This window comes from Protopterus annectens, chromosome 2.part0 (genome assembly GCF_019279795.1).
Source record: "Protopterus annectens isolate FY-2018-M chromosome 2.part0, PAN1.0, whole genome shotgun sequence".
Lineage (NCBI taxonomy): Eukaryota > Metazoa > Chordata > Ceratodontiformes > Protopteridae > Protopterus > Protopterus annectens.
The window spans coordinates 492,744,949-492,758,490 of NC_056728.1; the positions used below are offsets into that span (position 1 = coordinate 492,744,949).

Genomic DNA, 13,542 nt, shown 5'->3' on the forward strand with positions numbered 1-13,542 from the left:
TAACTCAAGCTAAACAATTGGATATGTTTATGCGTACATTTTTATTTCTTGAGCATTTCTAGAGTACTGCTGTCCCTATATCACTATCTCTGTATGGTTATTGTTTTATAGTTGGTTCTACCAGAAAAATCCCTTTGGGGGTTACTGTTCTAATGCGTTTTGCATGGCTTTTGCCTCCCTGATGCAATTTTTCAAGGGTACAGAATGCACAGTAATAAGAACATATATACTGTGTGAGTACTTCACTGACTTAAACTGATAGCATTATTTCCTATCTTTCTGACTGTCTGAGAAGATGGTCAGCTTGTCGTATGCAGTACCATCCCTTGATTTTTTTCTGCATTTGAATGTTAAGTTTGAAGGAATAGCTTATTTATTGTTTTTGCTTAGACTCAGAATTATAGTTCCAAGTCATATTGTCTAGCTGAGGTGTGAAGATGGTCATCTATTCCTGATAACACGTGTAAAGAATGACTGCAGTTGGTATCTGGATTTACTTTTTTATTGACTCAGTAGCTAGAACTGATAACTTACAGACAGTTTTTGAAATGTTTGACCAAGCAACATACAAGCCAATCTTGGAAGTAATCACGAGTATTTATCTGGTAACATTTAATTTTTTTTTCCTAATGCAGTTTAGAAATTGTCATGAAATATTTGTTGCATACACTATACATTACTGGATTCACAATGCCATCTGTTTGAACTAAGAATTTTAAAGAAATTAGAGGTGATAGAAAAACTGGGAATGAAGCAAGAAATAGAGGTTAAAGTACAGGAGAGCACAGAATAAAAGTATAATAAGAGAAAGGAGTATGGGCTTAAATTAGTGCTGTATAGAAGATAAAAGTTCGACTGGCAAAGTTCATATGGTAACCAAAAAGTACAAGAATTAGCTATAATAAGCTAATTACCCACAAAAGAAAAAGTAGGCCTAGGCCTTCCTGATTTTCAACTGTACTATGAAATTATTAATGCAAGTCACATCATGCAGATAGCAAATCATGACCCAGTGGGAAGTGAATGGTACCCATTATGGATTAAATTATTTCAACGGGATATTATAACTTATAAAGTTAATCTAAAAGCGATTCTCCTCTTAAAACAAGAAACTCTTAAGACAATAAAATACTAGAGAGATGCATACACTCTCAGGTCTCAGATTACCTCCTTACTAACAACCTTCTTTCCAATACTCAGCATGGTTTCCGAACAAACCATAGCACCACCACTGCCTTACTCTCCTTTACTAACACTATCCTTCAGCATAAAAACAATGGCTATCTCTCCTCTGCTACTTTCCTAGACCTATCTAAAGCATTTGACATGGTCCCACACAAACAACTTTTCTCTGTCCTCAGTAACCTATCCTTCTCAAAATCAGTCACCAACTGGTTTCAGAGTTACCTGTCTGACCGCCAACAATCCGTTGTATGGCAGAATGGCATATCTCCCCAACTACCTGTCTCCATAGGGGTTCTCCAAGGATCCATCCTTGGACCACTACTCATCTCTGTTTTCACCAATAATCTAGCCTCTGCCACCAAACATGGCACACTTATACAATACGCAGATAACTCAGCCATCATCTGCTCAGCCCAGTCCTTACCCAAACTGCAAAAAGTCACAAGGAAGCCTTTTCCTCTTTTGAAACTTGGTTATCTGATGCACAATTAATACTCAACCCAAAAAAAACTAAACTACTCATCTTCCAACCCACCAAACATACTCAAAACAACTCTCACTTTAACATCACAGCAAAAGACAACACCACTATATACCCAATTGAACACACCAAATTGCTAGGAGTGGAAATAGACAATAAACTAAAATTTGACATTCACATATCCATGACCATAAAAAAAAAAGTCCACAAAAAAATAGGAGCGTTATACAGAAATAAGCAACTTCTCACCAAAGCAGCAACAATTTCAATAGCAAATTCCCACCTTATCTCCACCCTACTTTATGCCTTTCCAATATATACCAACCTAAGGCAATGTGATCTAAACAAGCTAGAGACCTGCTACAACAAAATCGCCAAATTCGTCACAGTGGCATCCTACCGTAGTCATCACTGTCTCTCACTTGCTGAATTGGGCTGGCTTGAACTCCCTTACCTCCTTCAATGGTATCAACTCTCACTCACCCACAAACTAGTAAACCATCCACTAAATGTCCCATCCCTCCAGAATCTACTCCAACCCTATCGCACCACCAGACCACTAAGATCCAGCAACAAAAATTACTTGCAGATCACTAAAGCCAATAACTCTGCTGGTGAAGCACTATTCTCTTGCACCATAGCCAAATTATGGAACTCCCTCCCACCCACAATTACCTCCATACCATCATGCACCCACTTCAAAACTTTACTAAAAGCGCACCTAAAAACATGCTGGCTATGCCCTTGCAACTCCCACTCTAATATCACCCACCCCATCCAACCACTACCTTTATTTCCACTCTACTAACTACCTTGATTATAGCAAGCTCAGATGCTCATAAGTCTAATACTTATTATACAGCAGGAACTTCTTATTGTAACATTTGTTAATGTGTGTTATGTACTTCACAGATAAAGATTCTAGTTGTCTACTGATGTACTATGTTCTTCATCTGTAAATATGTTGTAATTGCTATGTAAATTGTTAATCGCTATGTAATCCAATGTAACTACTATCTTTATTTTAACTATGGAGCTTTTCTCCTCGAGCCTCCGCTGAAAATGGATCTACGTCCAGTCGGACACTCCCGATCAACAAATATAAATAAATAAATTAATAATAAAAATAAATAAAAATTCACCCAATCGTAATAAACAACTATAAAATTTTCAAGAAGCTACTGATATCAATAAATTTAAAAGACACAGTTATGCTTTTGCAACCAATACATAACCCAGATATAAAACTCGCAAACACTATGGTAAATCTAGTTAAATACCTTTTAATTAAAAATTATGCAGTATGGGATTTTTACCAATTAAAAAAACTTTCATTGGAAAATATCATGAAACTACTTAAAGCTAGGAATAAATATAACCTGATAATTAAATCTTATACTTAGTAAGTACCATAACCAAAGATAACAATGTAGTTGAGCAAGATGTCAAGTTAGCACCACAAGTTCTAAAATTGCTCTTAAGTAAAAAGAAAATGATATCAAATATATATAAATTAATAGCAAATATTAAATATCAAAGTACTATTCTTTTTTCAAAGTTTTGGGAAAGAAAAGATAGCACCATAACAGACAATCGAAAGGAATAAGCTATTAGAAATACAATGAAACTGACACCATACAAAAAGTCAATATACGCACACATCATGCTCTTCAATAATGCCAACCATACACCTGTCCACCTTAACAAATTCAACCCATCCAAGTCACCCTATTGCCCCTTCTGTCCTAACAAAGAGGCAGATATCCTCCACATCTTTTGGAGGTGCAAAACAGTTCATAAACTATGGTGCTCACTTAGATTCCTTTTAGAGAAATCGGGGTATTCAAAATCCACATTGTCATGGGAAACTACTATACTACATATATTCAAATGCAATAATAATAATTTCTTTAAACACATTATAATAACACTATGCACCCTATTAAAAGCTTACATAGCAAAAAACTGGATAGACAGATCAAGACTAACCTGGTCAGAATACAAAAGCATGGCGAAAAAAACATATATTGGCCCAGAAGCTTTATACAAAAAGTCAGAAGAACCAAACCTACTATCAAAGGTACTGCAAAACATTAATTGATAGTCTATCATAAGCAGTATGTTAAATACTAATTATATAAGGATAGTAAACCCGTCACTTTGTTGAGATTAGTAACCACAATAATTAAGGTAACATATTTGTATATATGTGTATAAGGTTTAGTAGAGTAGATTGTTATCACTATATAGGTTGATGTTATATGTTATATGATGTTGATGTAAATAATGTACAAGAGAACTGCTATATGATAAAAGCTCTTGGAATAACTTATAATATAACCATATCCTCCTAGTAACACATATAGTAATTCTACTTAATTTGAATGTTAATGAGTAAAGTGGGCAATAACTATTATTACATGCTTATGGTATACACTGTGCAACGTCAACTGTACCACATGTGTATGTCTTTGTTATCTTTTTTTCTGCATATTTTGTGAACGAATATTTAATAAAAAGAAATTTGATAAAAAAATAAATTAGTGCTGTATAGATACAACTTACTTAAGTTTGAATAAGACTTTTTATAGGAACATGAGAGATTGTATTAAGTTTCTAGTGAGGTGTAGCATTAAAGTTCTTGAATTATGGTTGTCTGCAGACAGGGTAGGACAGCCCTCACCTACCCATGAGGTATAGTACAGGATTCCTGAATTGTAGCTTTTTTGGAGACAGGCTAGGTCAGCTCTCCTTACCCATGAGATATAGCACAGGATTCTTAAATTGTAGACTTTTTGGAAACTGGACAGTCAGTCCTTGCCCATAAGGTATAGCACAGGATTCTTGAATTATAGCTTTTTTGCAGACAGTGTAGGTCAGTCCTTTTCCATGAGGGATAGTACAGGATTCTTGAACTGTAGCATTATTTGTAGACAGAGGTGGTCAGTTCTTGCTCATGAAGTACAATACTGGAACAGGTCCATTTCGTTAGTAGAAATGATTTTGCATGCTTAGGAATACCTTCTGTTTTTCTTCATGTCTCATCTCAGTAAATATTGAGTTGCATAGTTTTGTTACATATACAGAGTATAATGAGTCTTCATTGTGGCAGTTTGATTTTTTTTTTGTTGGAATCAAGTTTTGATTTTGTAATCTAAGTTGCCTTGCTGGGATATTAAGGCAATGTTCTGATTTACAGAAATTATGTGCTTTAAGTTGTGAATTTTTTAGTGTATCATGCAGTTCAAATGAGTCTGCTTTGTTTATAGCTATACATTTGTGTGTGTGTGTGTGGGGGGGGGGGGGTAGGTCATACCTCAACTTCTTTTCTCAAGAATTCTAGACAAATGCACAAAATTAGGGACAGTTTTTAAGTATTATTGTAATTCACTTAAAAAGTTAATAGAGCAACAGATTTTACCTCAATGTAGGTTTTCTGAACAATAAAAAATATACAGTTCTGATATCTGGCATCATTGACTGATTATCTTCAATGATTTACCTGGAAACTAAAATTTTACAGGCAAGCAATAATACCCAATATGGCGTGTGTTAATGTGTAACTAAGGTCTGCCCAGAGGTGTTATGAGGCCTGATGCCGCAGGCAGAGGGGCTGTACACCTTTGGAGGGGTGTTAATTACACATTAACACACACCCCGGAGGGCATTATTGTGCTTAGAGAATGGGCTATCTGAAAAATTGTTGTGTTTTACTTACTTATCTATATATTTTTTATCAGTATGTATTTTTTTAGTGTATTTTTGTTATAAAATAGTTCCTCTGCCTAATGTTTCAAACTTGCTGCAGTATATGTTAATGTTGTTGGAGGAAGCATTTTATATCCAAAATATAACATTTAAAAATAACCATTTTTTTACCTTATTTTTTGGTCCCTTACTCCTACATCGTTGGGTTTGCAGTCAGTGGAGATTGAAGTTACTATATAGTGACATGCATTTGAACTTCAGATTTCCTTTAGTTTAGCAGCTTTGTAATTTTATAAGAACAATAAAGTTTCTATTTTACAACCTTTGTTCCCCCTTTTATTTTAGGCTTTATCTAGATTTCTTCAGCTAAAAGATGCAGAGGTTTATAAACCTCTTTACTTCTGCCAGTAGTCATCTCACCACTCTCATGCACACATCTCTGCTTCAGAAAAGAAATGCATGCTAATGAAAATTCTGTTATTCTAGCAACTTCCTAAGTTTATAAGAGCAATATTTTAAAAAGTCCCTATTTTCAGCCCTTTGTTTTCCCATTATTTATACTGAGAGGCATACCTCTCAACTGTCCAGATTTTTGCAGAATGTCCAAAGTTTGGGCTAATATTTTTAATCCGTTACTCATAAAAGTTGTGTTTTTCAGGCGATTTACTGGGATGATCTGAGGACTAAAGTTACTAAATAATGACATACATTTGAGTTTCAGACTTCAAATCCTTCAGAAAATGTATGTTAAAATGATCCCTGTTGCTGTAGCAACTTTCTAAGTTTATAAGAGTAATATTTAATATATGTCCTTATTTTTAGGCCTTTGTCGTCATCGTCCCCATTATGTTGGGCTTTGTCCAGATTTCTTGCACTAAGTGATTAAGAGATATGCCAATAGGTATGGTCTATCGCTCTCACTCTTCACACTCTCTCTCTCTCTTACACACACACACACACACACACACACACACACACACACACACACGCACATGCTTTTTATTTTACACTCACTAAACAGCAGAAGCGCTGCTTAGCCAGTGTAAAATAGCAGCTTAACCAATCTGTCTCTCACACCCATACAGGCATACACTTTCACACACAAACACATACACACACTTTTTTTTTTACTTTTATACTGCGGTGGTGGTGCTACGGTAGCGTTGTCGCCTCACAGTAAGACGTTGTCCCGTTCAATTCTCAGCTAGAGTGTCTTCTGTGTGGAGATATGCGTGAATGGGTGTACCTTCGTTGAAGGTTGTGCGTCAGAGCTGGCAACTCGGCACGTAAAAAATCTGCTGCCAATCATTAGCGGACCAGAGTTCCGCTGTGGTGACCCCTAACCGGGAAAAACCGAAAGACACAACACAACAACTCGTTAAACAGCAAAAAGCGCTGCTTAGGGAGTGTAAAATAATGGCAGCTGTTCCATTTTTCTCAGTCCGAGCTCCACAACAGCTTGATAAGCTGCCCTGAAGTGGTGGACTCATTTTTCATCAAGCATTACTTGTACATTAATACCCTTCTGGAGAACACTCGTTCTCCAGTCAGGGTACTGATATACAGTAAGCCAGTTCTCTTAAGTGGGGATATCAGAGTGTCATATCAACAATAACCATCATCTAGAGCCAATTTTCACACTATTGGGCATCATTGTTAAGTTATTTCCAGGCATTTGTTTGTTGTTCATCAACACTTGGGCTCCAAACCAGTCATTGAGAGTCTGAATATACACTCTTGAGGCAGGAGAGAGATGATTTCACCCATCTGAACTGGAAATTACTGGTATAAATCTCTGTGTGCTTATCTGATTGGTCTGTGGACTTGGGTAGTGTTAAATCTGTGCATGAGCCTTGTCTCATTTATCCAGAGCTGCTCTTCATTTGGCAACAACGCCAGAGATTGAGTAACTTTGCAAACATTTGAAGCCATCCAAGGCCAAGAAAAGGAATGTAAGTATAATTTTTGCACTTGCACTGTTTTTCATCTACTGTGAATGTTTACTCTATTTAATTGCTTTTCTGCACTTTTTAAAGTTCAAACTGTGTTTCACACTGCTATAAGGACTGCTTTTCTGTACTAATTGTAGTGTAACTATTAAATTGTTAAGTTAGTTCCAGGAATCTATTTGCTGTTCCTCAGCACATGGGCTCCAAACCAGTTATTTTCTATTAAGAGAGTCTAAGTCTGCACTCTCGTGGCAGGAGAGGGCTGATTTCACTCATCTAAGCTCTAAATCAAGACCAGTAATCAAACACAATGCGCCATTTGGAATATACTTGACTAGGCACTCATCTAAACTCGAATTCAGTGTTAAACTTGTTTTTTTTCTGAGCATATTTAAACCTTGCATTTGCATGAAGCTGCTTTTCGCTCTGCGGTGGTTACTGTTACCTTGTATATACGCAAACATCAGAAGTTGAAAATTCCCTATAAACTACCTCTGAACTTTACCTCAGCCCCACAGTCCTCACCAGGCAACTAGTTTTTGCGGTAAGCAGCACTTACGCATTCCGTTAGGACTATTTAAGTCTGCATTACCTTGTCATAGCACCCAGTATAATCACTACTCAGTGAGTATCTTGTTTGGGTGCTGGGCAGCATCATAGATTAGGTAGCTGCTGATTACATCAAGTAAGCACCCCCCCCGGTCTGGTTATAAACACCCAGTAATTCTACCCCTCACAACTTTCAGTAATACTGGCAACCATGAATGGGCACTTTCCTACCATCTCTGCTTCCAGCTTGGTGGACATGGGTATCTTGAGGCAGGTTAGGAGTTGCCTCATGTACACTGGCAACCACTTCACTCTCAAACAAATGAATACAGTATGTGAAAGATGTACTTACATATAGTCACTGGAGGCCAAACTCTTACATACAGACACAAAATGCAACAAATAGGTTGTCAGCTACTCACACACACCACTCACCACACCCATTAAGGACCATATACATAGACCTACATATGCGAAGTTGCTCATGTGTAACATACTCAACCCTCAAAGGCCTCTCAGGCACAGTCTACAGAAATCTAAGATTTGATTTGTGTATAATTAACATGCTGATCAATTTTTTTAAGTGTTAGTCTATGGTGACATAACAGTTTGATCTGGGATACGATTTCTATGGAGGTGGTTTTAAAGAGATAATTTTGAAATCTTGTTTTCTTAAATCATAAAAGTTTGAGATTGTAACTACCCCTCCTTTACTCAGAATGCTTACATAAATTAACAAATGACGAGACTTGCACCAGAAGGGAGTAATATAGCAATAACCCACGCCTGGGTGTGGGTAATGCTGGATTTACCCACGGTTGGTGTGGTTTGGTCACAAGGGCGAAGCCTGAGGGACCAAACAAAGCCAACCGTGGGCAAATCCAGCATTGCCCACACCCAGAAGTGGGTTATTGCTATTATACAATGACATTATTTAAGAAAAAAATAATTAATTTTCTTAAATAATGGCATTGTATAATGCCTCCTTGCTGCCCTTTCGCAGCTGTCTGGTATTCTGTGGCAGTTCTGATGTACTGCGCATGCGTATGCCTACGCAGTACATCAGAGCTGTGGGCAGAAGCAACGGAGAAAGCAAGATCTCCGTTGCTTATTTTAAAGCTGTCTCGCTATGTTAAACCCATTTAACATAGCGAGACAGGTTTTTAAAAAAAAGCAACAGAGAAAGCAAGATCTCCGTTTCTTTTTACACACTCTGTCGCTATGTTAAAGGAGTTTAACATAGCGAGACAGCTTTAAAAAAAAGCAACGGAGATCTCTGTTGCTTTTTTTAAACCTGTCTCGCTATATTAAACTCCTTTAACATAGCGAGACAGTGTTTTAAAAAAAGTCTTATACTAATGGAAAAAGTCCGGGCGACCAGACCTTTTTCCGTTAGTATAAGTCGATTTACAACGTGCACGCTGACCAATCAGCGTGCATGTTTTGGAATATTAATGGGGGGTCATGGTATAATGTAAGATTTTACGTGAAGTCAAACTTGTGTGAAATAATCTTCAGAAACAGCTCCAGGCAGAGAACAGTGAGATTAATACTAACTATGTTTTCTTTGTTAGCATTCTAGGATTAGATGAAAGGAATGCAAAAAAACACTTTGTGATAAGAAAAAAGTGACACTTGAGAGGAGTTGCCTTTAATAGATTTTTTTAATTAGACTTGTATAAGAATACTGTCTTACAAAAACACGCACACATGTGCTTGTGCACACATACTGTGTCTGTATCTCTCTCTCTGTCTGAGCACAGTGCTGTTTCCTGCATTTATGTTTGTATTACCACTAATTCAGACTACCTCTGCCAGTCTGGAACACACACTTATTTTTTTCTGAACAATTAACATCTTTACTGAATTATCACTTATGACATATGTCTGGAACACTTTTTTCTTTAGCCGAAAGCTAGCACCTCCAGTCATTTCAGGAGAAAACACCTTTCTTAAAGTTTGTGATACCTTTTTCCAGATGTTTAAAGTAGGGTTCAGTATGCTAAAATGTGCAAAAATGTTCTTCATTAATTGATTTTATGAGTTGCCTTTACATTTCGGCACATGAGTGTGTCTGAATCCTTGTTGCTTCCAGAGAACATAGCCATAGCAGTCAGTGTAACTGCACTGCTAATTATGCTGTTCATTTTGCTTTTCCATGTTAATGTGCTGTGTTACTTTTCTGTTTTTTTTTTCTGTCATTGCCAGCCCTTTTTAAATTGTTTTATTTTCATTGTAGGCTGAGAAGGTGGATGCTGCCCTTCACAGTATGTTAGTGAAGCAGGAGCCACTGAGACAGCACCTAGCTTGCCTTGGAACCTGGGTTTTGTACCATAATCTTTGCATTATGATCCAGTATCTCCTGAGTGGTTTTGAACTGGAGCTGTACAGCATGCATGAATACTACTACATCTATTGGTATGTACATACCCGCATGAAAACTTTGTGGTGACATTTTGCAACATTATAATGACATTCATGTGTCAGTAGCAGAAGTCCTTGCCAATCTCAGTTTGAAATCAGCCCACATTCTGTAATGGCATGCAGTTTCCATCATATATAAAAAGTGGACAATCAGCATTATAGTTACAGATGAGGTTTACTTTAAGTTAATCTTTGTGTCTTCTAAGAAGCAAACTATTTTCCAGACAGGTCAGCAGACAACAGCACAGATAACAGTGGTAATCTTATAAATGTTTCTTCAAAGCTATATTTTAGGAACTAGTCCCTTTCTGAACACCTGTTTATGTCCTTGTGTGTAAGAGCAGAAGAAGGTGTGGGTTAACCACTGTGATATTTGTATTACCAAATTAGGCCTATACAATACCCTTAAAAATTGCAAGGTCTGAAAGAATTTGAATCAGATGAGCTTCTTTGTTTGCAGAAGGCAGCTTTGGACATACTGAGGAGTTTTGAGACTTCAAAAGAGCATCCATTAAAATATTTCCCATCGTTAAAAAGAGAAAAAAGCTAACCTACTCAATTTATGGGTGAAAAAAAATCTAAAACTACTCATTATTTACTTGGCACCACAGATCTCACAGGATTAAGAGCTTGTCATGACCCGTTTTTGGGCTTTAGCAGTTGGCTCCATTACCCTTTTTTATACTTTTATCACTGGTTCCCTGGTGACCTGATATCAAGCTCTTCTTCCAGCTACCTAATAGACTTAAGTGTTCCCTTGAGGCGAGAGCTCTTCTGCCTGTTTGCTGTTATGTTATTCAATGTGTGGTGTTTGGTGAGTATCATTCTGAGACCCTCAACATACATTAAATGAATTTGCTAGCTGTTACTGAAGACTAAAAATGTCACCAAACAAATTGTGTTCTGAATGTGAGACTTGAGGCCTTCCTGATCTTTATTGGGAGACTATTCCACAATTTTTCAGCCCTGTGTTGAAAAGAGCTTTTCCACAAAGAAGAGTGCCGCACTGACAAATTTACAAAAAAAAAAAAATATTTATGGTACCCTGACTGTGCTGAATGAATTTGAGACTCAAAGTGGCTGATAATACAGCATTATTTAACCTTTTATATACAACATTCGTGTCATTAATGGCTAGTGTCAGTAATACTGGAGTGTCATACCATAATCCATGTTGGGATCAGAGATTTTTCACTCATAATCCATGGTGGGTTCAGAGTTTTTCACTTAAGTCCTATGTACCCCACACATGCGTAGAGCATTCAAGGGATGAGCATGCTGTGTCCACTGCGAGGAATGGCCATGTTTCAGAGTGTGATGTACTTATAGGCCCACCCCTGCATGACAGCACTGTCAGTGTGATTCTCTAGTTCAACAAGGGGATTCTAATATTGACAGGGGGCCCAGACAGACGCCTCTTCCAGTCTCACCCAAAGAGAAGTGTGGGCAGACAAGCCATCATTATTTCTTAGTCCCTGCCCCAATGCCCAGGATGCTAGTTGAACCTGAATCACCTGGGCTGTAGTCATGGTTTTGTCCCTCTGTGCTGACAGACCTGGTAGTAAATGTCCATAACACTGTTGCAGTATTCTTTACTGAAGGGATTCCCTGCTATGTCCCACCAGTATACTGAAGCCTTAAGTTTGTATAGACATCGTACGTCACATGTATGCTCCCTGCTCAAGGTATAGCAGTCTGAACACCATGATTGATCATCGGTCTGAACGCTTCTTCTTCTGTTCTGGTTACTGAGTCATGTTTCAGATAAGTGCCCCATTGGGGTTGTTTCTTATCTTTTCTTCCTTTTTTTTTTTTTAGTTTTGGGAGTTTGCATGTCATACATAAAGGGAAAATGTCAGTGTGGGATACAGATTCCCTATAATTCTCTATAAGGATTGTCACGAGTAGTATCTCTTCTGTTAGGGTGCTTCTCACGACCATATGAAGTGTTATATCTGCCGAGTGTTTGACCCTAAGACCCTATATAGTCATCTCTTTTGGTCTGTTTACCTGAAGAAGCAACATCTTAAATTGTTAGTGCAGGGTGCTGTGGCAGAATCTTCCCATCCTGAAGGTCAGCCACTTGCCAAGAAAAAGGCCAAAAGAGTCAGGTCTGATTTGGCTGCTGTCCTCCCTCTGGATACCTCTTTTGAGGCTGGTGAAAGCCCAGAGGATCACTTGGTTGTTGCGTTAGATTCTTGTGACATGACTGTGTAAGAAGCTACCATGGATCTGACTTCTCATATGTCCTCAGAGGCTCTACAGACATCCACTCCAGATGTTGAGGGGGAACTTCAGCTGATTATTTCAGAGGGACAGAGGGGGATACTGCAGATACTTGTTCAGGAGATTCCTACTACGTTAGTTGAGTGTAGGCAAGGATCTGAACCTCCTCAGGTGTGTAGGGTAGACGTCCTTCAAAAGAAAAAAAAACAAGCATGTTTTCCCCTGTTCCTAAAGATCCCAGTGTGACTAGCAGGATTTTACCTAGGGGTTGTTTAATGCACTTTTGGCCTTGAAGCCTCCCCATGGAGTTCCAGTTCCTGCTCCCTCTTGGTCCTCTACCTCACTCAAGAGGCCCAGAGAGCAGGACTCCTCTGATGAGGACTTGGATTTTGGGGAAGACTTGTGACGTTTTCCTCTCAGATCCTTTCTTACTTGCATTATGGCTCTAAGGAGGAAGACTGTATTAGCCCAGACTGTCCCTTTGAAGAACTCTCCTTTGGGAATACTATCGCTTGTATGATGGAACTTTTTAAATGAGACTGTTCTCAGGTTTCAGACATTTAAAAGAAGTATTATGAGCTCTTCCAGATGGAGTCCCCTAAGCCCTCTGATTTCCTTCTAGTCTTGGCTGCCCTTTTAGATACATTTTCAGCAGCTTCTATGACACTGGATTCTCAACCTCCAGCTCCTTAGAAACCTGACAGATTTTACAAGGTGGATGATGAATGTAAGTTTCTCTACAAATGTCCTTCTGCTGACCCTTCTGTGTAGTGTCTGTCTCTTCTAACAAACCCTGTAAGCTGTGGCCCTCTACTAAACTACTTCCTTTTGACAAGGACAATAGAGCTATAAAACAGCTGAGCAGGAAGGTATATACTGCTGCCACCTTGGCATTTCGGGCAATTAATTACCAGACTCATATGACCAGGTATGTTTTAGTCCTTTTGCGAGCTTCTTAGGCTATCTCAGACCTTCCTGATTCTGAAGGGAAGGCCTTGGCCCTTTTTTTTTTACTGGACT

The 13,542-nt window shown here is 38.1% G+C and overlaps 1 protein-coding gene across 1 annotated transcript in view; it reads left to right on the forward strand.

Moving 5' to 3' along the window:
* NAA35 (N-alpha-acetyltransferase 35, NatC auxiliary subunit) overlaps positions 1 to 13,542 on the forward strand; it is a gene marked incomplete in the record, with an annotated part of 1,521,359 nt that overhangs the window by 1,117,679 nt on the left and 390,138 nt on the right. The window contains 1 exon segment of the mRNA XM_044060897.1: positions 10,112 to 10,290. Coding sequence (XP_043916832.1) covers positions 10,112 to 10,290 — 179 coding nt within the window.